This window comes from Dreissena polymorpha, chromosome 6 (genome assembly GCF_020536995.1).
Source record: "Dreissena polymorpha isolate Duluth1 chromosome 6, UMN_Dpol_1.0, whole genome shotgun sequence".
NCBI classification, from domain to species: domain Eukaryota; kingdom Metazoa; phylum Mollusca; class Bivalvia; order Myida; family Dreissenidae; genus Dreissena; species Dreissena polymorpha.
The window spans coordinates 111,086,324-111,113,977 of record NC_068360.1 but is presented as its reverse complement, the minus strand read 5'-3'; the positions used below and the strand labels follow the sequence as shown (position 1 = coordinate 111,113,977).

Genomic DNA, 27,654 nt, shown 5'->3' with positions numbered 1-27,654 from the left:
ATCCTGTGTTTCATTATATCACATTTTCCAATATCTGTTTCTGATGTGGAAAATACATCTTTGTGAAGTTCAAGTAATTCCATTAGTTTGACATGTTGCTCACTAGTTAGATCAGGATCAATATTTACTTGGTCTAAAACATCCTGTGGTGTCCTGTTTGTATCCTCTTCATTCTCACGTTCAATTGTGACCAGTTGAAGTTCACCTACAATTGCTTTGGGAGAAATTTGTAAGACGTTGTTTGTAGTATTGCTTACATTTACAACTATTTCCTGTTTCTTTCCAGTGTATTGTACTATGGCTGGGGTAATCTCTGTACATTTGGGCAATTGTGACTCACCGGTTTCCTGTACCAATGCACTTGTAGGTTGGTAACTCAACTCCCTATCTGTGATACATCTGATATAAACAGACTGATTTGGTCTTACCATTATATTGCTGGTTTCGACTGAGCGTAAAATAGCCAATCTAAAATCATTCTTTTTTAGCATCTTTTCCCTTAAAACCATACATCTGAATGCCAAATACCAAGGAACATGTAATTTTGAATTTTGTAAGAATTTTTCTCCAAACTTACCCTTACACTCACTAAGTAATTCTGTTAGAATGTTTGTTCCTAGAAGTATTGGTGTGGTGTTATTATATTGTGTATTCGGTACCACCAGCAATAAACATTTCTGTTCTTGATTTTCAGGTATTCCACAGGCTTTCAACGAACTTTCAATATAGCCTTTATAAGGTAAAACATTGCCATCAGCACATTCAATTTTTAGTATTTTACTGAGAGGTTTCAATTCTATATTTTGCAAATGATCATTATAGAACTGTTCTGAACAGGTAGACACACATGATCCTGTATCACACAATGCTGTGGTCGCGATTCCATTTACTAAAATACTTACTTCTAAAGCTTCTCCAACTAATTTGGGGTCAGCTTGGTTTTTCATGTCACTATCCTGACCCGCCATAGAGACACTTACTCGTTTAAAGGACAGTTACTGGCAAAATGTCCAAATTCATTGCATTGGAAACATTGTATGTTGGGCCTGAAAGTATTACTGCCTAATGGCCTTCTTGGTCTATAGCTGTTGTTTCCTCTGCCATGTCCTCTGTATGGTCGTCTCTCTTGAAATCTTCCTCTTACACCACGGAAATGTCTAGGTCCTCTGTTTCCTGTTAAGCGAAACCCTTGGTTCATCCCCCTAGCATATATACCTGTATTACCTGCATATTTATTTCCTTGTTGTTGTTGTATATAGTCATTTCCTTGTTGTTGTTGTCTGTAGTCATTTCCTTGTTGTTTCTGTACTGCATTATCTGGAACTGTTCTCTTTCTTTCTCCAATACTTTAATTCTGCTATTCATGTTTTCAAGTAGAGTCTTAATTTCACCTAATTCTGACTTTTCTGGTTTGACATGTGCGGTTGCCGCCTGACATTGTTTGGATTTGGGCTTTTTACTCTGCAATTCAGACTCTACTTTCCTTATTTCTGCTTTAAATTTGTTTTAGTCAGAGGTTGTTTCAAATTTGAAAGCAGATGCGATTTTCATTTCAACATTCAGACCCTCATAGAATACACTTTTAAGTAAAATATGCTGAGTTCTATGAAGAGCTCCCAATTCTACAGCACGGGAAAACAGTTCCTCTTCTCTATTAGCATAATTGACCACAGGCTCATTCTCACCTTGTTCACAGGCATGACATTTCTTAAGAATTGACTCGGGAGTCTCTACATTGCCAAAAGTACTTTGAAACAAATCAAGAATATCTTGTATTTTTGCCTCTTCCCCTACTCTCATGACCATATCTGCCGCTTCCCCTCGAAGTGAGCGTCTGATGCCTAGTAACATGCTTGCATTGGAATATGCTTTCTCTCTCAGAAGACAGTTTACTTCATATTTCCATGCTCTGTACGAGACCTCACCTTTTCCCGTTTCTCCGTAAAACAATGAGATTCTTGGAAATCTTAGTGGATCTTTGTCTTTAACAACTTCTTCTACCTTACTAAGTTTCTGTGACAACACATATTCTAATTCATCAGGCTTCTCTAACTTCATTTTCTTTAAAACTTCTAATAAGGCAATTTCATCTTCGCTTACTTGAGCCATGCTTAATATTTAAAATATATTCTTAAAAAATAAAACTATTTCACACTTTCTCTTGCTTTCAATTAATAACCGAACATGTCTATTACACAAAGTACTATATACTAAACTAATCTATAGTTACACACTACACTTAACACTATGATGGGCCCACTAAACTAGTTTAACGCAGTACAACTACCTATCGACTACTTAATCCATGTGTATTAGAACAAGTTCGGTTTTACACCAAATACTTCAATAGCAAGTAGTCATTCATTCACATTCAAGTCTTTAACCTAGCACTGAATAATTATGCACCTATTAAAATTGTAAGTAACAATATTGTGTAGACAAAAGACTGATCACAACAAAACTCTAATAACTTAATTATCAGAGGGCAGACAACAGACTGATCACAACAAAACTCCTCTAATAACTTAATTATCAGAGGGGCTCAATTTATTTTTGTTGACAGTAACAAATGTACCTCGCTGCAAACTGGTTAGACTGGAACCCGAATACTGTCACAGCCTGTATATACTGCATGCGGAAGCATACTGGTTCTGCAAAGTAATCTTGTTAGGCATACATCTATTTAACAGTATTAACACTTTGTTATTTAAATTTATCATGTACTAAACTACTTCAACTCTTCCAACTATTCACCAGTTCAACTGTAGTCTCCTTGAGCAAGTAAAAACCAACCCAGAAAGAATCAATCCATGAAACAACATAAATCACCAACCATAAACGATCTCAAGGGTGGGATTGGGATTGTTGGTCCATAGTAAGAAGAGATATGGGCTGTCCACATACAAAACTAGTGCAGGGTGAATGTTAAAATGTTACAGTTAAATGTATTTACATATTTCATGCATGTTAATCACCATTAATCCAGTCACTTAGTTAAAATGTGTATTAAAACTTTTCTTTTTTTTTCTACCACACAAAAAATAATTCTCTCACATTTACTGTACAACAATTGTAATTATATATACATGTTTAAATTTATTTTTTTTCGAAGAGTTTTCAATAGATATATATTGCACACTCAATGGTAATAAGAATGCTTGACACTCTTGAAATACCGAATGCAATTCTAGTGAAAACCCTTATACATTGTTTAATACAATCACTCACCACCATACACAACAGATTTTTTTTCCACCACACAGTACTTTACTGTTCAAAATACAGTTCCTCAATCCTGATGTGTGTCACTTGGTGTAGTCCTCCTGAAGTTCTATGTTGTATGCCGGCACAATGCGCAATATTTATTATGTATTAATGTGATCACTTAATGTTTTGGTACCTTTTTAAGTATCAATACGAACATCTGTTCAAATGCTCCGCTGGTCCACTCCTGTCACTTGACAATCCTCACTGGGGGCTCCATTTGTAACACTGGCAGCTCCAAAATGTGGGGGCAGAATCCCAACAAAGGCACTGACAGTTACAAGTTTATTGAGTGGATTTATAATAAATATACGAGCGTTGAAACTGATCTGTAACTGACCGTCCTGAAAATATACAAATTATCAATACGCATATTTAATAATAAGGTTACAAATTATAGATGGTTACCGTGGTAACCATACTCAATAATTATACATACACATCAAACTCATATTCATCTTTAAAACATAATGGTATGCTGTGTGGTGGTTCCAATCAACATATTAACATACAAATGGCATATTAAGATAACATTAATTATCTTAAAACATAGGTATCCTGAAAACAACACAGTGACAATAACAATAGTGTTTATACATCGTTACTTTGACAAACTGCACATCTTACTTACGGAGTATAAGCTACTCTCGACCTGGTCTCTCTCAGCCTTGGGGGAGGTTAGCACTGTGACTGCTGTAATATTAATATTTCAAGGTGAAAGTGATGTGCAGCAACCAATGTAAACCATTCTGGGGATCGAACCCGGGACCTCCCGGTTCTAAATCAGGCAGACACTCTACCGCGTCGCTATAAAAGCTAGCTCATATAGCAAGGCAGTATAAGTTCTCCTTATACCGAACCTTGCTACATACACCCCCTCTAATTATGAAATTCTTCCACGAATTTCCTATTGCCATGACATCTGTGGGACGTCTGACACACCTGGTGGGTTTTTTACGTTGGGCGCCAATGTAACCCAGCCAGAAAAATCCCCGACCATACTGGGGATCGAACCCGGGACCTCCCGGTTCTAAATCAGGCAGACACTCTACCGCGTCGCTATAAAAGCTAGCTCATATAGCAAGGCAGTATAAGTTCTCCTTATACCGAACCTTGCTACATAAAGCGCAACCTGCGTAGGAGTTGATTACTTATATTACTGCTTTAAAACATTTACAAGCATTGGTTCTCAGAAATTCGATTAACCCATGCTTGAACGAGAGACCCTTGTCATATCGCATAACGAGACACAATAACATGTTGATAATGTGGCCCATACATGTTTAACGTCGAAAAGCTTGTAAATACATATAGTATACATGCAAACAACAATCGGCGTTCACCGATGACAGTATTGACCTTAATGCTCAACAAACGTACTCAGTTGATTAATTACTTTCGCTTAAGACCCCACATTTGGCTCCGTAATAACTAGTTGCTTTAAAAAGCAGATTTATTGTACACCATGATCAATCATTTATTCTACAATCGGCGTTGAAATTAACACTGATGCCATCTTTAGCCATACTGAACAACAGCCGTTCTAATTTTATTGATATCTCTTCTTTGAAGACCGGCGGTTTTTTGCTTTATATTAACTAATCTTTCTTTGAAAAAACAAGGCATGTAATTTATCGAACAGAACTCTATTAATATGCCCTTATTTGAACCGTAAACTCACATATTGCCAGCGAGTTTTGTAAGATAACGCCTGTGCATGTTTAAGGTAAACATAAGACGATTACGAAAAAAGGGACAACGACCACAACACGCCGGGTATGCGGATACTTTGATACCAGATGGCTCTTCGATACCAGATCACAACAAAAGCCACGCGCGAGAGGTGAGTTCTTCAAGTTTTGTGCATTTATATTACGTTCCTTTGGTTTTCAGACACGTAACATTGTTTGGTCGATTAATGGTATAGTACTTCGTATTGGGGAACAAGAAATTCGTGGAAAAAAAAAGTGGATTATAATAAAAAAAGTTAACATTCCATCTATAACCATCATTAATTCGATGATCAGCAGGTATTTCAACACAATAAAAATATTTGGAAATAAATAAAGAACGCACCAACTAATCGAAATAAAAGATCAATATGTCCATTAATGTTACAACATGTTAAATTTTAGTTGACTAACGTAATTAAGGAAATTCAAATTCGGATGCCAAATTTTCATGGCCACTTCGTTTACCGATCATCTCAAAGACAATGGCACTTCGATTCCAGATTAGTCGACACTTTTTACCAGATATTATACACTCTATTTAGTAAATCAGAAATGCAGAATTCGCTGTGGAATACTGTTATAGTAAGCAGGCAACACATAAAAAAGAATGTACTGACGTAAATTAAAATCGAATTACCGAAACATGTTCTTATCCCTTTTGAATATGATAATGCTTTTGTATGAATGTAAAAGACACATGAAACTAATTCGATATGTCTGATAAGTAAAGTCTGTATGAGTCACCCAACAGCTGGATTCGCATAGTACACGAGCTTAAACTTTTTAAAATTACATTTAAAATGTTTCTCATCAAACATATCGAAGATGGTAATTTAAAATGATTTAACCTCGTGTTCTAGGTAATTTTAAATTACTTTCTTTATAGCGAAACGGCTGATCTAAAGCATGTACATTTATGTCCTAATGAAGGTACTAATGCCATTTAATTATATACTAGATAGCGTGTCATGAAACATCACTCTGCTAAAACTGCACTATAGAGCTAAATTTCAGCAGCGATGCAGGTCTTAAACTCTATTGGCTTAATGCCAGTAAAAAAAGCAATAATGGTACAGGCGGTCGATTTAATCACACGATAGTGGTGTCAAAGTTGTGCATACCCGTCGTTGTTATTATTACAAACACAACACATTCTGTATACGAACTTGGATAAACGTGTCATTCTTATATATTTCAGGATGAGCGAATCGGAGTTAATGAATGCCGCCGACGGCTCGTTGTTAGACATTAGTTTAGAAGAGGAGTTGTCTACTAGCGAGCGGTTCTCGTGTGGAATTTGTGAGGCCAGTTATGCTAGGAAAGCCAACTTGAAGCGCCATTTAAAGGCACACGAGGATGGATGCATAAAGTGCTCAGTGTGCACTCAGTTCTTTAAGACTGAGGAAGATAAACGAAAACAAATCGAGGTGAAACATAGCCCTATCATGTGCGAAAGCTGTGGAAAGATTTGTTCATGATGCGATTCTAACGAGCACCAATGACAAAGGATTTTATGAAGAACAAATGTGTATTTGCCGCTTTAAGACTCCTTGCTCCCCTTATCTAGAGTCCTGCTATAAGTTCAATTGAACACAGTCGTGTTGATCTACATGATCAGTTGTATCTTCAATTCTCTTAATCTCAATTTACTACTTAAAAACAAGTTGATTATTTAGACAATTATTTTCGGTCGTCAATTGAAATATATTACTTCAGAAATAAGCATTTTGAATATTATTTAAAATTTGCACTTATAATATTAATTATATGAATTAATAGTTAAACGATTTTTGAAAACGAACATATGGTTATATTTTAAATGTGTATGTAATTACGCGCTTGACAATGCAAATTTATTCGTACTTCAAAATTTTTGGTTACAATAGCCATAATATACATAAGTGCATTTCAGGTAGAAGATAAAACTCGGTTATCAGAGTGCCCTATATCGGGAATCAAAGTGTCCGCAACTTCATGCATACCACCTATTGAAACATGCTCTATCTTCGTTTATATTTCAATGAATACTATCAAAATTTCAGTATTTGAAGCACAGTGATAACTCTACATGCTGGAATATCAAACAAATTCTTGCAATATTTCTAAGTAGTTTTATTTTGTTGAAATGTTTCTGTTCATTCTGTTTATGCTGTTTTCCGACCGATTTTTCTATTTGTGGGGGAAAAATCTACCATACTTGTTACACGTCGTTTTTGTTCTTAATTCGAATTATAATTGTTTCATCCAGAACATAATCCCTTAATATGTGAACATTCAACATAATTAAATCATTCCGTCAAATAGTAATTGCTTATAGGTATCACGCCTGGTATATTACATTACTTGAAAAAAGTTAATATTTTCATTATATTCGGTAATACAATTTCGCGATGTAAATTCGAAAGTACATCGCGAAAATATGTGACATAACGATATACACACTATTAATATCGCAAGCAGATGGATCATTTTATATTTTAAATATATACAATTCACTAAGCATGCACCATTAGCATTCTTTGGTTTACTACGTGATGATGATGATCAATCTACTTGCGTTAACTGGTCGTTTCCTGGTACCGTTACCCAGTAAATTGTATTACCGAATATACTGAAAATATGGAAACTAAACTTTTTTTTTCAAGTAATGTTATATACCAGTCATGATATTTTAATCAATATAAACACATAATTGTAAAAAATACGGTACTTTACGACTTTTCTTTGTTCGTCATTCGTGGTTGACGGTACCTTTAAAACGTGTTTTGTTACCTTCATTAATTGTATCCTTAAACAAACAACGATTTAAATGTCTGTACCATTAATATCTTATCTATGTTTATCAATTGTATACGAGCTAGGTAACCAGAGTGTGTTTTTGTTTATGGATGCTATTTGTCATACAATTTGTTGATAATGCAACAAATTGTTTGGTCGGTTTAAGAGGTGTTCATCAATTACTCAATTTGACAATCATAAACCCATTAACGTAGAAACTGCGTTAATTGGTGTTTTGATAACAAATCATGCACACAATGATAATGTTTATGAAATCATATATGTTCTCAATTACTTTCACATAAGTTTATCAACGATGTTCAACGTGATATGACCTCCTACTTGAACTAGTGATTTGGTTGTGTGATCAAGAGGAGCTCCCTAAAATAACAAATACATGATCTAGTACATATAAATTAACGTTTGGAAATTTACGACTGTCAAATTTTAAACAAATCAACTTGTTTCATATAATATAACCAATTATTAAAAGCGCGTGTTTAAGCTGGGTTAATCAACTTACGATTATTTCCTTATGATCATATTTCTTAATTAACATTATTCTGTTAATATCAGAACATACTTTATAAAATGAAATTCTAGACTCATTTTCATGTTAACTGCTCTTAGAAATAAAGATTGGATTATACATGGAATAGATGTATTGCAATTTAACATTTAATAGTCAGAAATATTAAGTAATCTCAAAGGACTCCTTTTATTAAGGGCGTTGGAAATGAGAACATTTTTATAAGCGATAATATACCATTCGTTCGTGCATACTGATGTAGTGAAATTGATGACACGTTTACTCATTGTAAGTTTTGTTTAGAGAAACACGGACAATCTAAAAGAAATTAAGAACCAGTCTTACAAAATTGCGTGTTATACCGGTGTACTTAGTTTTCATTGAATACGTTTGGCAAAGTATTACTGAAATCACATTTGCGATCACTTTACATACAATTGTCACACACAGTTGTTTCAGTATCGAACATGTATTCAGGTTAATGGAATTGTAGTGGTAAATTTCAAATTTATCAACCGCTATCGTTTATAGAGCGTCATACATGAACTAAATATACACTTGTTAAAAAAATGCTTCAGAAATAGATGATACATTGAAATAGACATAACGATGGCTATTAGTTTGTCATTTTCTACTACGATACCATGTTGTATTCTTTTTAAATAGTCAACCGAAATTATAGCACTTTCCTGTTTATTATGAAGTACTTGCTGTTTGACATACATATACCTTTTAGGAAATCAAATAAAGTAATCGACATGGGCAAGAATAACATGAAATGTTTTAAATGTGTAATTATGTTACCTATATATTGCGATTCATCTTTGTTAGCCATTGCACTTTAATTTATAAATACCATTTTGTAATTTCCTTGTTTAATGTTAGCCATTGTAGGTGTACTGTTTAGTTCCTTGTGATTCGTTGACTCGTAATGCAATTCTAAACCTTAGATAATAAAAGCTACTTTTTATGAATCGTAACGTATTGCGTTTAATATAAAATATAAAATCAAATTATGTCAATACGTAGACGCCTCTTTATTAAAGTAAATTTAGAGAGCAAACATGATACGTTAATATTAATAACAGATATTGGTAATTCAATAAACAATATGTGTGTCTACACCTGTTTTATTAAATATTACGCATCGACATGTATATGTATGCATTTGTCAATTGATATGACAGATATCAGCCCACATGTGGGAGCAAAGCCAGTTTTCACTGTTTTGTTCGAGTTTCTCACACAATCTACGAGTCAGAGGTTGCTATTTTGGGTTCATCTGTGCTCATTTGTGTCAAAAGTATCCCACAAATTTCCGGTTATAATGGATTCGGAAATAAAATCTGCCTCACATTCGTATGCAATTTAACAGTGATAGGATTGTTGGAGTTGGACAATTCTTGATATGATTATCTCATATCTGTAAGCATTTCACCTAACGGAGATCATGCAACCAAGCAAGTGGGACCATGATTGCGTGGCGAAATGCTACTATGTCAGAATATAACGCAGCTTTATCAGTTTCACCCATTAACGAATTTTGTAAGTACAACTGAAGAAACATACTCACGAAGGACAATAGTGTACTCCTTAGGTAGTACATTATTGAAGACTAGTCACAATTGTATTATTCAATACATGATACAATGTATACCATAGCCTCAACCTCAAAACTCAATAACAATGAAGTCGAAATATTCGGCGGTCATTGCACATCGTTTCCGGTTCAAACTCGTTTTACTAACACCATATTCGGATTAGATCAATGTACTGCGATATTGATTAATGTCGTTTTAATATATGTTTTAATGTTGTTAACGTAAATTAATTGTTATTAAGATAGGTGAACCGTTAGACAGTTGATACCTTTAGAAAAATTTCAGTTATTTATATAGATTGATAAAATGGTCATCGTAAGTCTGAATAGCAATCTAACAAAACAAAAATAAAACGTGTCAAAGCCTCAACAGCCATTTCGTTGCAATTTCGTTGATATGACTGACAGCCTTACACAAACTGATAACTCTAACGGCATGCAATCCATACACAATCGTATATACTGTATTCAGAAAAGTATGTGTCCAGCAAATCCATGTTAAATGTATAACCAGTTATACAAGTCGTTAGTAAAGCGTGATGTTACCGAACACATAACAATACAGTTATCGTTTAAATCCAAGATTATAATAGTTCAATATCATCTATCTTTATCATGATAATATGTAAAAGGATTTATATATTTTTTGAAGAAATTATGCAACATATTAAGTGCTCATCATAACTGAAAACCGTCCCGCCGTTGAATAATTAACATTAGAGTAAAAATTATTGGGCACCGTGGCATCCTAGATGGTTGGTCAAATAGGTTTTGTAATATGTAAATGCAATACACAATAGCTAGTCATCTACGGCTCTGAAGACCAACATTTTACTTTAACCTGAGCGTCAACAACGCTGTGTTCCCGTATTGCTACACGTATGTAATACACAGGAATTAGTGACAGGTTTTAATACCAGTAAACTAGGATCTTTGATAGTAAATGTTTCAATGTTATTGTTCATCGTTTACTCCAAAGCGCGCGGATCAGAATGCGGTTTTATTATATTTATTTTGGTAAGCTTTTCTTGATCTTTACTTGTTAAACGTGTATGGTTATTTACCAAATGTGATCGTGAATCACGTAAGTGACGAATGAATAATCAATGCTCACTGATTACATATAAGATACGGACAATATTGGTCGTTCCGCTCAAAGCTATTCATTTGATTGAGAAAAGATTCTTCCAGGATAAATACTTTTCAAGAAATACGACAACTATGGAGTTATGTATCGCCCAGTTGTTGCACATAGGTAAAATGTGACATTGAAATTAGAAGGCACATGGTACCTTGTTGCACCAATGGAGCGTTATGTAATGAGCGGACATTAGCGGAGAAATATATGTCCTAAGAGGACATTAGTGGAGAACTAAGTGTCGTTCGTTTCAGATTGATTTTTATTTCATGCAGTATATTCGTGATTGGGTTTGTTTTTGCAACAATTGTTATCATATAGCTCAATTTAAACAACAGGAAAGGCCTAATGTTACAATCACTATGTCATAGTTATTTTTGGTATCTAAATACTCATTACTTGTGATGAAATAAGTATCATTATAAAGTTATGGTCTTTTTTCTTTCTATATAACATGTACCACCTGAATATACATAACCCGCTTAATTTGCTTGAATACGAAGAATGAGATGAACTTAATATTACCGGATTATTTATCCATATTGATCAAGTTCACATATGACCGGGCGAACACATTAGCAGTTATTAGAATCTGAAACCAAATCAGTTACATCAGATAAAACATCATGCAACATTAAGTGCATAGTTGTCGGTCAAATGTTATAGAAAATAACCGGGCAATTCAAGATTGTTCTGATTTTTGTAAACGCTATATAATATTTATGGACAAACTGTTTAAAACTTAAAAAGCTACCATCCTGCTTATGGAGATGGATTTTATTTTTAATTTAAATGTATATGTATGGTATACTTTTTTAAGTTGGGAAAATAGCATTATGCCTATTGCGAAACGGTGCATGCATGACCATATTGAAATACAACAAAAGGCGACTTATTATATATATATATATATATATATATATATATATATATATATATATATATATATATATATATATATATATATAACTTAAGCGTTCAAATCATATTTAAACGAAAGTAATCGTAATAGTTAAAATTGCTGGTGCAGTCCTTACAGAAATGAAAAGTCCTGGTGGGCTTCGGTCAAATCTTTTTTTTTGATGACTCAGGGCTTCGTCTGTGAGGCCTCTAAGCAGGTTGTTGTGTGCTGGATTGAAACGTTAACCTTTATTTTTTCGATTTTTCGAACTCTATGAGCGCGAGAAAGTTGGCAAAGTCAAAAATATTTCCTTTATATGTAATGATGGTGGTTATTATTTTTATATTATGCATTCATACGTTTTAGACCAGACCTCCTTTTTCCTTGATATGTTTTGAAGTAATTGTAATAAAAAAAGATCTTTTTGTGGGCTTTCAAACTTCTCGCAAGGTTAATTCCTGAATAACGGTTAGTACTTAATACAACTACATATTGTCTCAATAAACTGGACCTATGAATTACATTTCTATAAGATATATAATTTATACTCAAACGGTGTTTATTGTATAAGCCCCATGCAGTGTAACGTGTTCATTATTTATGCGAACTCATACACGCCAGTTCAAAAGGTTTTGTACATCTCTATTTACGCAATGTTTTTTCTTGTTTTAAATCCTGTACATTTCAGAAGAGATGTGGTATTCAGATCACACTTTTCAATATACTACATGTCAATTCCACATAATTGATAAGGTTTGTGATATACCTTGGCAAAGAAATAAAGTTCACTGTTTATGTCGCTTGGACAAGATGTTTAAACAGCATTGGTAAAGGTGACTTTTTTGTTGTATTATGTAGTATCCACACTGCAGTAAACGAAGTATTACATCAGTTTCTTTTAATCTTGTAATGTTCAGACAATCTTTTTATATTGAAAGCCTTATCATAAATCCAAACTTTAACTCAAAATTATTAGAATGTTCATTATAATGATAACACCAACAATTACGCGCGTGTATATACCATTCTTTGTGACACAATCAAACCTGTGTGATAAATCGGATGCGCTCGTAAGAGGTTTTTTGTTAAATCTGTGTAATCAAGGTAAACTCAAGTTAAATAAGTTTAAACATTTGCTGTGCATGTTTGCTACAGGACATCGCAATTAAATAATATATAAAACGCACCAACACATTTGCATGTGTTCAGTGAAACAAATGTTAGTCTGTGCCCGTTGAATGACACAGTCATTTTAAATTATGCGTATGTTTTTTTAAATAACCTATTTTTTTAACATTCATTATAGTTACGTTTGTTGCAAACAAGAAACGTACACACATCAACTAATTATTTCCTGCTTTTCCAGCCACTCCTTAACAATTAATAGGCATTGCATATAATAAGAAATATCAAGATTATGTACATTTATGTTGTTGGTACTATTCAAAAGTAAATATATGTTTGTTCGTTAATCAACCTACTCAATGATCGAATTGATTTCTTAAGGGGGCCTGTGTTGGCTCCGATCCGAAGTATTTTTTAAACAACCCAATGCAATCAAGATATTTTCAATCGATGTTCTCCTAAGATAGATGCTGGCTGAACTAGACAACGCCAATTATTTTATGTAGTGTGTCTTGAATTGAATTTAAAGTTATATCAGTACGAATACAATACGCTTAGTCGAATACACTGGCTGAAACAGTACGATACTTTTTCATGTGACAAATGAAGGCGCGTTTCGTTTTGTTATGGTACGTATTGAGGTCAAACGAGCTACGATAGACCGAGTTCAATAGGCATATGATTAACACAATTTAAACTCACAAATGATGCCTTATTAACAATGACCCTCGGTGGGAATGGTTCTGACTGGGTAGTTTGTAACCTAAAATGATTAAACAAGCTGTGCTGCAGGATGCAATTTGAGGGAAAAACACACATCGTTGAAGAAATGCTCGTACGAAAGACGTTATGATTAATCACATATAATCAGCATCATCATTAATGATTTAATACTGTTGACTTATGGATGGCATATTCGTTGTTTAATATCAATACACGATCTAAGGATAATGCTTGATTTTTACTTCATGTTCTTAGGTTAATACTCAATAGAATAAAGTTTAGTTGTATCATTACTTTCATATTAAGTATTAAACACATACTGATTCGATTTGTGGCAAACGAATTTGACTCCCGATCGTTTTATGTTCCATGTTCTTTCCCGAAACAAGGTACGGGAAACTTAGGTACTAGAACTTTATCCAGGATAACTACAACTTTCGGGTATTATGACATTGGATTTCATTTCAATAATTGGGGCATTGGAAATGCATTTAAGGCGTATATTTCCATTCTAAAAATAATTGTGTAAATACCATATGTAAATATTTTTTCCAAGGGCATATGGCATTTTAAATCATTCGTGCCTCTCTGTACATTTAACAAAATAATAAGGATGGTATATCAGATTTTTATAAACTGCGAAGTAACTTGAGTGCATATGCAAATCGTATAGCTTACATGATTATCGTATGATATCATAACAGGTGAGGTACAAATTACCATAGCTTAAAAATAATTTAAACAACAAAAACACGTTCAATAATTATTGGAACTTGCTTTATTCGACATGTGAAAAACAGCCGAAAAGTGCTATGTATGGGGTGTTATTTCCTCAGTGCATTAGTAGATAAATTATACCAGCAGCACCATTAACAATTCTGAAAAACAGTTTGAAAAGGGCCCAGCATCAGTTTAACGTCAGTTATGTGCAATGTCGAATTACTGATATGCCATGTTGTCTTTCTTATCTGTAGTTTATTTATGACCTCCACAGTTATATATTGCACCTGTCAACTTGAATTCAATATTGTGTTCATGATTATATAGCAAGTGTTGACATATTTAGGCTATTGATGGAAATCGATGTCCCATATATGGCTTATTTATGCCGTTATGTTGATGTTTTGGTAATGTGTTGGATTAATATTGAACTTGTACAATACTACTTTTAATTGTATTTTATTGTGTATTATTTGAGAATTGCAGGTGTATATGTTTCGTTTTTTATTTCATTTTCTTAAACATATAGCAAAACACTTTTTGAAATATTTCATGCAGTTCTTCGTTATTATTGTCGACCTATCATATTGGTTCCTGAACGGACTATATTTATGTGCAAGCATTAATTTCGTAAAACATCTATACCTTTAAGTTGTTTTTCCGATGCTTTCAATAATGTTTATATATAAGTCATAATACGTGCTGCATAAGTGTTTTGATAAGGTCTTAACATATGTCTTACTGTATAAAAATGTTTTACAATCCTGATGCATTAGCTACTCTTGTTGAAGGACAAGCAATAAAAAGCAGAGTAGCAGTGAATGGCGTTCGATATGGAAAGCAGTGTTAGGTAATTACTCTTACATTACACACGTTTGTTTCTTGTATGTATCCATCTGAGGCTTACATTTAAATTTATATGGAATGTCTTCGCGACAATGGCATTGTTGGAAGATATATATTATCATTAAAGCAACATATTTTGATTTGGTTTTCTCTTTACTTGCTGTTTGGGGCTACGGCGACGATCCCATAGAAAAAGAACCCTGCGTAGACATTGACAATTCCTCATGCTGCTTTTCAGCTCTCTGAAATATTTGTCATATCCTACAGTGAGTTATAAGCCTGTAATTCATACATAAGAATAACCATATGGTTTTATAAATGTCCTTTGATTGACAGGCAAACTAATGGTTGTATGTAAGTATCTTTGCAAGTATTTTCCCACCTCTGATTTTAGCTCCCTAATTGCTCGTATTTTTTAGTTTTCGGACATAATGACCCATTCTTTATTTATAAGAAACCACATGATTTGTCATAACCTGTACCATAATACTTAATACAACCACATATTATCATGATAATATTTTAATGACGATTATTATTTTCGAAAATTAAATTGATCCATATATTTCAGGAAAAATTAAAGAAATATGATATCCTCCGAAAACGCAAGCAATATTATATAAATATTTCTCAACGAAAAGTGTATGTTGACATGGTTTTATTATAGTCTATATTATATGCATAATTAGTTATAAAATGGTTTATGTATGATGTCTATTAAGTTACATGAATACATGTTTTCTATAAAACCGTTACAAACGTTAACGAAAAATTTTCGACATGCATTTAACTAAAGAAAATCTAGGTAATACTGGCTCACTGCGACGCTTCTGTTTAAATAACATTGTTAAGCACTTAAAAGTGTTCAATATAACTCCGCAACTCCTATGCAGTGTCATGTACTTTTAAACAAATAATTAAAATTCGATAGTAGTCAACGCCATAACTTGTATTACATTGTTTAAAGGTACGTCCCTACTTATTTTGACAATTTTATAGCCATTAGAAACATGCACATGCGGAAAAAGTGAGAAGATAGCGTGTTCATTATTTAACTCTTATTGATTTAAAATAATTACGTAAAAACTGTGTAATGTTTGTTCTTGAAACAACGGCGTATATATCTTAAAGTAAGATTTGAAAAATATATTTAAAAAGTGTATTCACACAAAGTTTCGCTTTGAATCTTAATTTGAAACGAATGTACAACCCAGTTAAACCCGACGATATTGATCCATTGTACCCGACGATATTGATATCGTGTACCCGACGATATTGATCTCGTGTACCCGACGATATTGATCACTTGTACCGACGATATTGATCTCTTGTACCCGACGATATTGATCACTTGTACCGACGATATTGATCTTATGTACCCGACGATATTGATCATTTGTATCCGACGATATTGATCTCTTGTACCTGACGATATTGATCTCGTGTACCCGACGATATTGACCTGTTGTACCCGACGATATTGATCTCTCGTCTCCGACGATATTGATCACTTGTTCCCGACGATTTTGAATCCTCGTACCAATCAAGCGATTTTATTACACACTAAACTGCAAATGTCTGCAGTATTCAATCGATTTGTCAATCCATTATCATCACAAAAGCGTTGCTATAATGCCCATATTCCATTTAATTGCTTCTTACGTTAAATAGCAAAGTACAACGTTAGGGTGAGTATATTATGTATTAATGAACCGCAAATCCATACGCAAATCACTTTTTGTGACGTTAACCATAGCGAGTGGGTAATATATTTTAATAGAATAACAGACCGTATTTATTTCATTTTGACGTTATGTTTAATTTCTTGTTGATATTATGCTCCTTATACAAATAGGATAAAACGTAATCTTACGAGACTGTATTTAAGTTATTTGTAGTTACCTATTCGGGTAACAGTTTGCTGAGCCTGCAGTATTCAATATCTAAAACTGACGTAATTATATTGAAATGTAAGTTGTGTTCATACACATGCTGCAGGAAGCGAGGTTCCACAATGGCCCGCTTGCCCACTGATCAAAACTAAGGACAATTAATGAATTATAACTTCAATTTGCTTATCGTGTCTGATAACATGTAGGGGTTTATTATGTCTATGTTTGGATTCATTTGTTACCAATAGTGTAAAACGTATCAAGTATACTACCGGTTTGCATGTGAAATAAAATCTTTCACAGCTCTACATTGTTCTCAGAAATGAATATATGCACTCTGCAAGTGATACTAATGTTCGTTTCATGAGTATCTCATTGCAATAGAAACGTCACCAAACAGTTGCCTAATTTAAGTGTTACCATGTTGGCGTGTTGATATACAGCATTCAAAATATTTTGTGCTTTCTCGTATTGATCGAAATATATATTTAATTGAATACCTAGTTTAAGGAAAGGTAATATTTGTTCATCTAAAATTGTAATTTATTTAAGGCAAGTTGCAAAATGCGTATTCAATTCTGGTCCATGTATAACCCAAAATTTTAAAAAGAAACACGTTTTGGAGATGCGGTCAAATTATTTACGCGGTCAGTGCTAATGATTTTGGTTTAAACCGGTCAGTTGCAATTTCAATACAAAACGAGATTCGGTTTTATATTTAACTTGTACGTTAAATCGTAATCAATATTTGAAATGTCGTTTGAAAACCATTCATTCATGTTGTTAACGTACTACACTAACGGCATTACAGATGAAGATATAAAGCAGTCGGCGTTTATACACGAATCTGGTATAAATAAGGATTAGCATGTTGGCGTGTGCACCTTTTTATCTAAGGCTATGCTGCCCTGTTATGATAATTTGCACACATAAAAAGTTGATCTCCGATAACAAAGATACGACCATATTGGAGTATGGGGTATATAGCGTACACTCGGTGTTAAAGAGTAGCCACCATCCCCATAGTTCTAACATGAGTACATATATCCTTTACACAATTTGAAAAATCACAAGTCATTATGAAAGGTCTTTGTATCACGCGGGACTTAGCCATCGACCCCATTATGCCCAATTATGTATAGTCCCACGAACTGCTTTATTGTTTTCTCTATTTGCTGTATAGCAAAACCACTTAACATAATGTATCAACTCGAACAGACGTCTTATATAGCATTTTAGCAACTACATCGGTTTCATGATAAACTTGTTTATTATTTAAAACGTATTTTATGAACTATACGTCATGATTATGGTGCAGTGTTTCGTTTTCCAATGGATTCATGCGTTCAAAATCAATTATAACATAAATTAATGTAGATGAGTGTTATTCTATCTTCAAGATTTCATACACTATAATGCAATTTTAAGTGAAATGCTATCAATTTTAAACACATTTTTTATTAACATTTTGTATTTTAAAGAGTGTAATGGATTTTATATCCGTTCTTTAATACTCATGTTGGACTCCTTGTTAGAAAACACAATCTACTTCAAAGTTTTGCACATATATTAGCCTAGACTATACCACGACTCACTATACATATTCAGAATATCGAATGCAATTATTCAACACATGTGTCAGACATACAATCTTCTTCACGACTTCACGAGTGATTAAAGCTATATTCTCTCCAGACACGTACAGTATACTGGGATTAGAAACTAATTTAAAACTAGGAAAACAGATTATATTGCACTGTTCAGCTTTTTTGTAAAAATGGGTTTGGTTGAAAAGCTCATATGCTCGGGCGTACATACATTTAGTATAAGATGTCATGTCCAAAGAATTAGGAGCTAAGTTTAGAGTTTGTTTATATGCATTACAAGTCATAATGAAGTTTATAAAACCTGACCACTATTCAACTAAGCCAATATTTCAACAATAAAATATGTTATGCGTGAAACCCTATATACTATTTAATAATTATACTTAAGTTTTGCAACATATCAGTCTTCTTTCTTGATCTAGATATTTAATTTATACTAATTAAAATTTGAAGATTTTTAAATTTGTACCTGAGAAATAAAACATGGCTGAATTGACTAAGCCCGATGGTATACCACTTACCACACGTTAAATATTGCATTGTATAGTGTAGAAACCCTCTATACATTATTAAGTATATTATTTAGTCTAGGAATAAACTAATCTTAGTTTAACTCCAAATTGTATTGACAATATGAACATCGGATAATTGAAAGCAGTTTTCGTGCATTTTATTAAGTATACAGGCTGATCTTAAATTAATGCCGGCCACGTGTATGTAGGCATTATTTGTCCATAGAGATGTTTTTTGTAACGCAATACAATAACGCAGTTGTTGATGTTATGTAATTATGTTATCAACATAATAAGAGCCGAAGTATTTTTATCGATTGTTTTAATTAAAAAATCTGCTTAGATGAAACATTTCGGAAGATTCAAAGCCTCTTCAGCAAAGTTCGTGAAATTCGGAGATTACCAGACAATCAAACGGAAAGTTATACTACTAACGCATGTAATATGTGCAATCACTTACAATAGTGTGCATAAAGAGGTCTTTTAACGGCACCTCGCTTTATGTTTATATCCATGTATATGGTATGTGAGGAACATATGGTGTGTTGTAACCCAACATATATCCGTTACAAAGTGACTTAACGGAAAAGGTACACATCAACAACACTTTTGTTGAAAAAATGTGTTCTGCGTGAGTGAGTGTATTGAATGCATCTGAATTAATAACAACATTTGCATTCATCTAAAAAAAACGCCACCATTCGATTGTCGACGATAGCTGGAAAACGTTTCGAATAATTTGATTCCAAGCATAAGAGTCGAAACAATTCGTAAACCTTTCCTTAATTATTACAGAGATTGTGTAATACTTCAATAAATAAACTATCCGCTGCATTATACAAAGCTACTTATTGCCATTCATATAATATGCAAATCCATATGCAAACATTGACGGACGATTTCAAAAGAGTTTAAAATACATTTCAATGTCAAAGTAATATCAAAGTCCTATGAGGAATGCCCACAAACGAGCCAATTATGGTGTTGATAATACCTGTTAAGCAACGACATTAAACCAAAATTGTTCAATGTACCAAGTGTTGTGCAGTGTAAAAGGAACTGTTTATGTGTCACACAAATAATACATTCATCAACTTATCCTTATTGCAGGAACATGACCTCTATCAATCACCTTGTCTGCTGTCATTTAATGTGACCTCTATCAATCACCTTGTCTGCTGTCATTTAATGTGACCTCTATCAATCACCTTGTCTGCTGTCATTTAATGTGACCTCTATCAATCACCTTGTCTGCTGTCATTAAATGTGACCTCTATCAATCACCTTGTCTGCTGTCATTTAATGTGACCTCTATCAATCACCTTGTCTGCTGTCATTTAATGTCACCTCTATCAATCACCTTGTCTTCTGTCATTTAATGTGGACTTATAAGAATTTTAAAATGGTCAATGACAAATCAATACATTTTGCGCTTGTTTGTGTTGTTATATTTAAATGTTCGTTCATTATGTGAAATATTTAACTAATTTAAGGTTGAAATGCATAATGAGCGAATATTGTACATTTGTTTAAATTATCGATTAATTATGCTCGTGGACAAAAAAAACTAATGTTTTTGGGAAAAAAATATCGGCTCTGACACCGGATAAATATTGTCAAACGATAAACGTTTACAGTAATTGTAATATATATTATACTTGGGTTGTAACATACATTTATTGATTTGGTACTAAAATTTAAATATCACATGCATAATTGGATGGGAAAGCATTTACTACATAAGAAACAAAAGCATGAATTAATAAATTCAAAATATTAAAACACAACAACAACAACAGCATACCGAATAAAACCAGACACACGATGTATGCTTAAAGGGGCCTTTTCACAGATTTTGCATATTTTGAAGTTTGTCATTAAATGCTTTACATTGATAAATGTAAACATTGGATCTTAAAAGCTCCAGTAAAAAATCAAGAATACAATTAAAAAAAGGACAAAAAAAGGAGCCGGTACCAGGGCTCGAACCAGTGACCCCCGGAGTCCTGGAGTTAGTCTGAAGTAAAAACGCATTAGCCCTCTCTGCTATTCCGCTGGGTATACACAGTTTAAGTATTTTATACCTTATATAATCAATCTTCGTAGTTTCGCAAATTTAAACGACAACAACAGAACTCTCTTATGTATTCAATCGTTTCGCGTTGCAACGCTTTATAATTTTTAGGTTTTCAAATCGTCAAAAGATACATATAATGGCTATATTGGACTATGGTAAATGTTCAGTAATACTGTTTCCTCACAAATATCATAACTAAAACAAAAAATATCTAATCTGAAACAATTTTTTGTAATTTTGTCAATTTACCAAACCGTGAAAAGATTCCTTTAATTATAACCAGAGTTATCTACAGTCACACGAAGTGCGTTGCATGACGGTGATTCTAGTATAGATACATGTGTCGAAATATTTACGAACCGCACATTAACTTTGTCAAATATGTGACTTAATTGCACAATCATACTGAACGTTTTAATAGTTGTGCAATTTATATATGACAATTCAATATAACTTGTAAATAGTTCGTTTACGTTAATACATTTATTATTCGGTACATGCTTAAACGTTCGAGATGTCAGAAGACGAGACACAGTTTTTGCAATCGAAAATCGATCTTGCTTGTCATTGAAAATTGATTTCCAGTGTAATTGATAGGCAACAATGAAAATCGATGTCAGTTAAAATTGATTTTCGATTGCACAAATGTTTTGAGAACACGAGGCCTGGTTGTTTAAAGTAAAGTACGGATAACACAAACGTGTATTGCCAGTGCACTGTTAAGTTCTGTACAATACAATAATGCTGGTATATCCAAATGCAAAAAAATCAACTTGTACGGAACACAACCATTGCATCGCGTATGTTTTAGTGTAATTTGAAGAAACCCTTGTATGCGGTTAATTAGATATCTAGATAGATCCATATATACATTACTAGTAACGTACATGTATTAATTGAACTTTACCTATATCAAAAGCAATATGCTTATTTAAACGCATCTGAGTCATTTTATTTGTCACCTGATAATGTTTCAGGAGTTACATTTTTATTGTATAACAAAACTTTCACACGAGTGTTTATCTGATTTATATGGTTACAAACACAATACACGTTGCACAAGTATTGCAGTATTATGCTTTAATACAATTGCATATACATAAAATATGATACGGAATTACCTTATGCGGTTGCAAAGAAATGGTACTCTAAAAGTTCTAATTAGTGTGAAAACAGTGATATTATTGTTTGTCCATTTTCAATTTCAATTGACGGTTCAGCATATCGCGAAATAGTACATGACTTATCTCAACACTCAGACCAAACAGAGAAAAACGGTTGCTACTCGCTGAAACCGCTTCTGGCTTGCCCTTTGGTAGGCGTCATCCGATTTAAAACAAGTTAATACTAAGGAAAATGTACCTGTTTGAAAACTCGATTTCTCGATCGAATCGAGGCATCGGCGTCCATTTTTTTCTCAATTCCGACCACGTGATTCCCTGCATTGTAATTAAAGACCTTTCATATTAGATTCAAAGTTTAAAGGCTTCATTTTCTAACACTTAGATACCGATGGGCAGCAAACAGGATAAAACCTGAACAGACTGCGAGTTATTCCCACGCTGTTTTGGTGTTTACGCTGTTTGCACATAGCCATTTTCACTTTACTTCTGAGTGGGGAAGGGTTAACATAATGCCAGATCTAAAAAGGTTTATACAATGGTCTACTTAAACATTTGATGTTCTGTTTTGCTGTTATTAAAACAAACCATTATGGCACTGTTCTTACACATAATCCTGCGTTTGTTATGCAAGTATATGGTATTTTCTCATCGGGCAATAACAGCAAGACTATTAAGGCAATTATTTTAAAGAGATCGCCCATCGCCTTCGTGACGCATCAATAATCAACGATAACCAATCACATATTATATCGGGTCAGATTTGGTCAGACCGCTAATAGCAATGCAAATGCAATTGCTTGATGGAGTATTTTTAGGAGAAATATTATCTATAAATGAAACATCTAGGCGGGTAATTATGTCGTGGGCTGACATCAGTTAGGGCACTTGTTGTGATATCAGACTGAAATATATAACTTGCATTGCCTTTGGGGTTTGTGTTTGTTACTATATAATTATTTCTTATATATATTTAATTGGAACGTAAGCTCTGCAAACAAGCAATACCTTAAATTACAATTACTAGGTCATATGTGGTGTTTGGCCAATGGCTCAGTTATCTAACGACCCATAATATGTTTATTTCGTGAACACACGTATTTGGTAACTGCCTTGCTTTAACAATAACAAATTAAACGTCAATAATGGAATATTGATGGATATTGTTGAATTCATTCGTCCTGTCAAGTTCCCGGCCAATGAAAAGACTCCGGAACCAAATATTGTGCATCAGTTATTCACTTTTGACTTATAAATGACCACAGAACAACGCCGAGCAACAGTTGTTAAGACGGCATTTAGAGAAACTTTCGGAATGCTTTTACCGCAATATCGTGTACCTGATCAAACTGTTTAAATTGAGTGAAGAGATATTATCTTACGTGGATGACTTTGTCGAAAAACTGACATTGGTCACACTACTTAATTTTTTGCGTATTACTTGTCGAACTTTGAGAACATACCCGTTGTCTAATGGTCTCTTTAATTGCCATATTCACATTCAAAATAATTTGACTGCATGTATAATGTTGAAGACAATACATTGACTAAAACATGAGAATCACATGTTGAAGAATGCAAGCGTTATATAAATATGGTTGATTATGGTGGTCACTACGTTACTGATGACATTCTGATAGCAATTTACATTCCTTAGGGGTTAAATAATTAACTTTTGAGGGAATGCTTTGATTATCCATGTCCTGAGATTTAAAGGGTATTTGTTAATTCTGAGATACGAATCGATCAAGTGTCATGTTTAATATCTTCAATCACATAAGCTGATTGTATTTGTAATTCGATTTTAAAGTACTGCCCCGTTAATATCTTTTTTACAGTACTGCCCCTTTAATTATATTGGATGTTTTCACGTCATCGTGTCATCACTTTTAAAGACGGCATACGACAAACATTAACTGTTTGGGTTACATTGATTTTTTGACGTCATCGTGCCATCGCTTCTATATTACGACACATTTTCACTGTTTTATGCTACATGCATTGGTCAGCGGATTTATAGCGTTAAACTTCATTAATATTTTCCCTCTGACGGGCGTGTCTTGTTTTAGCAGTCACATAAACAACCATGCTAAGTAATATTGATCTGTTACACCCATTATTGCTACTTCTTCCTGTATGTGCGCGATGATAATCTGAAATATCAACTTTTTGATGCTATATTTTTAACGCTTTTTCTAAAATGAAGGGCTGTCGTTGATACTTGTTAGTAATTTCATTTCATCGTCCCTCGATAGGTTCAAACTCAGTTGATGTTGTCTCTTTTCTACTATTGAGTAATTAAATGGTAATTAAATTGAATGGGTTTTAATTTCCTTTAATTATTGTTTAATTTGAGTTGCAATGCTGTGATATTACTTTTTATTTACACTTATATGTGTCATGAATAGTGCTGGGCCAAGTGTGAGATTGAGCGCTCTTAAACCGGTTTAAACTACCAATCCTTTGCATCGACCGTTCCAAGGCCGTGACCCCAGCTTTATTCTTATATGGGTTATGTTGTTGTGTTTTGTGTTGTTTTGTTCTGTTTAGGAAATTGGTCACTTACATTGAATAAAGGACCAACTGATTGTGAATAACACGAATTCAATACTGCTCCAGAAGCTGGAGTTTCACATCTTTAAATTATAAACATATACAATTTGTAGCAGGAATATCGTTTCCCTTAAAAAGAGGTGTCTATTAATCCCTTATGAAAACAACTGATAGACAATGCTATCCAACTTCAAATGTGTTAAATATGCCACTGTTGTCGCTATTAAGTTACATGATTTCCGGCATACTATTCAAGCCAGTCATTTTCAAATATTAACAAAACATCGCAAATTAAACACAGCATGAAAATACAGTCTGTTCATTTATGTGCACCGCTGCTTATTTAACCAAGCCTGAATGTATCATATATATCCTTTTATTCACACACATGGCCTATACGTGATATTTAACCAACAACTGCACACAACAACTATTCATTTTTTATTTTTGCGGTCTTTATTTTAAAAATACATTACACCTTTTTTTTCTTGAAAACTTTGCTTTCTTAACATGGAAATATTAACAGAATTAACTGTCACACAAATAAAAAACATATCGTCTCTACAAGCTAGCACTAACAATTGAGTATTGCCCTAATTACATGTACGTTGTGTGCAATAACTACACACTTGGAACTGTCACTTCGTGTTAGCCTTAATTAATCGTAAATAGTGTCAAATAATCGAACTTTGTGGAATTGGTTGTATATTCCGATTACCTTTTCCCCATCTGTCTGTTCTAATTGATGAAATATATGTTATCTCCTGGGACTGAAATGATAGCACTTCAAATGAGGATTTAGTGAATAAGATAAACTGACTGCTATGAACATTGAGCTTCTCTTTGTGTTTTCTGATACAAAACGTGTTTTGCGGCGTCGAGTCACGTGATTCACTTTTAAACAACTAATGTGTAATTAATGTGTAATGGTAAATTTATTTCCAAACAGTACACAATATATGTTTATGTTTTGCTTTATAATTTAGTGTATAAACTTATCTGCTGTCACTATTTTACAATTGCTTTCATCGTGATACAATGTTGTCTATGTTAAATCATGATTCATTGCAATGATATTTCACGTTTTTTGTTGGTTTAAAAAATACAGTATCCATATGGGACTAAATTGATGTTTTCAGTTTGGAATTTATAATTGAAAACGAATTTGTAAGACGTGCTTAAAACACTTTTAACCATATCCGTTTTTTTAGTTTAAAGACGCATTACAAGAGATGCATCCAAAATGTCAGTATGTAATACATGTCGTAGATGTTGCTTTAAAACTCATGATATTATTTTGTTTCCGAATAGTCAATTGTTGTGTGTGTGTGTGCATCAATGTACAGTGATACCAACCAATTATCATTTATTTGATGAAACAACAGTTTTATGTTGAAGGGAATGCTTTCGCCGCTTTTGTCAATTGTTTTAAAAACTTTGTAACGCTTAACCGTGACCGTTTGAAGGTAGTTACCGTTTTATATTAGTTTTTTGGTCAAGGTATTTTCCAAAAATATATACATATTTGCGTACTTGCATTAACTAAAAAATAAAAATGGGAGTGTTCATAAAGTAAACCAAATAATATATTTACGGACTTGTATCATAGCTAAAACTATGACGCACCCTTTGGGTCAACAGTACATATACGCCAACAGCTAAAAGTAGATATCACCGTGGTCACCGCGATGACAATTTTGTCACTGCGGTAATAACTTTATCACTGCGGTGATATATTTGTAACTGCGGTGAAACTTTGTCTGACCCAAAGAGTTTGATAAGAGCTAAATGAAACTGACCAATGAAATAACGTCTTGCAAAACGGCAAATTGGCGAATATTTTAATTAAAGCTTTATTCGCTCTAACTTAAGAGTCGTCACTTTAAGTTTATATGATTATAACTTCATAAAGAATTAATAATCTAGGTGACAAGTTGAAAAACCTTATTATTTTGTCTCAACGTCTGTGCGTGTTTTAACAGCCGAATAAGTGTCATAAAACCGGGTATAGCAGTGGACCGTTAAACAAGCGAAAACGGATTAATAGCAAAATTCTTTAACAAGGTATTCCCTATATCTAATTGCGATAATGCAGATAATATATGTAAAATAACAAATAAAATGTACGCTTCACTAACCATTTATTTACTAAAACCGATAAGTATGACAAACAACTGACGATCTTTATAAAACTCTTTAAAACGTTGCTAGTTTACTAAGAATAAATCTATATCAACTGAACTTGTAAAGTATGTATTTCTTATTTTGTTTTTGTTTTTGTTTGAAAGATCCATGTATAAATAATGACACATTTGTAGAACACACTCGACAAAAAATAAAGGTTGACATGATTTTGATAGATGAGAGTCGGTTTGTTACGGGGAAAATTATTGGTTGAATACTGACCCAAACAAATAATTGTAACAGCAGGTATAAAAATATACCAACAGTCATAATTTGTCACCACTGTGAAAAAATTGTTATTGAGTGACAAAATAAATATCACCGCGGTGACAAAATTGTTACCGCAGTGAC

General features: G+C 33.4%; 1 protein-coding gene and 1 long non-coding RNA gene across 2 annotated transcripts; one reads left to right on the top strand and one right to left on the bottom strand.

Moving 5' to 3' along the window:
* Nucleotides 1-3,535: 3,535 nt before the first annotated feature.
* LOC127835006 (uncharacterized) lies at nucleotides 3,536-3,999 on the bottom strand. The gene is made up of 2 exons (XR_008028306.1): nucleotides 3,896-3,999; nucleotides 3,536-3,608 (listed from the first exon to the last, which is right to left on the bottom strand). It is a non-coding gene; the product is annotated as an uncharacterized LOC127835006 (long non-coding RNA).
* A 990-nt stretch (nucleotides 4,000-4,989) lies between these two features.
* On the top strand, nucleotides 4,990-7,233 carry LOC127833394 (zinc finger protein 60-like). The gene is made up of 2 exons (XM_052358622.1): nucleotides 4,990-5,107; nucleotides 6,196-7,233. Exons 1-2 carry the CDS (start codon nucleotides 5,064-5,066, stop codon nucleotides 6,473-6,475), a joined length of 324 nt encoding a protein of 107 aa, XP_052214582.1. The 5' UTR covers nucleotides 4,990-5,063; the 3' UTR covers nucleotides 6,476-7,233.
* Nucleotides 7,234-27,654: the final 20,421 nt, after the last annotated feature.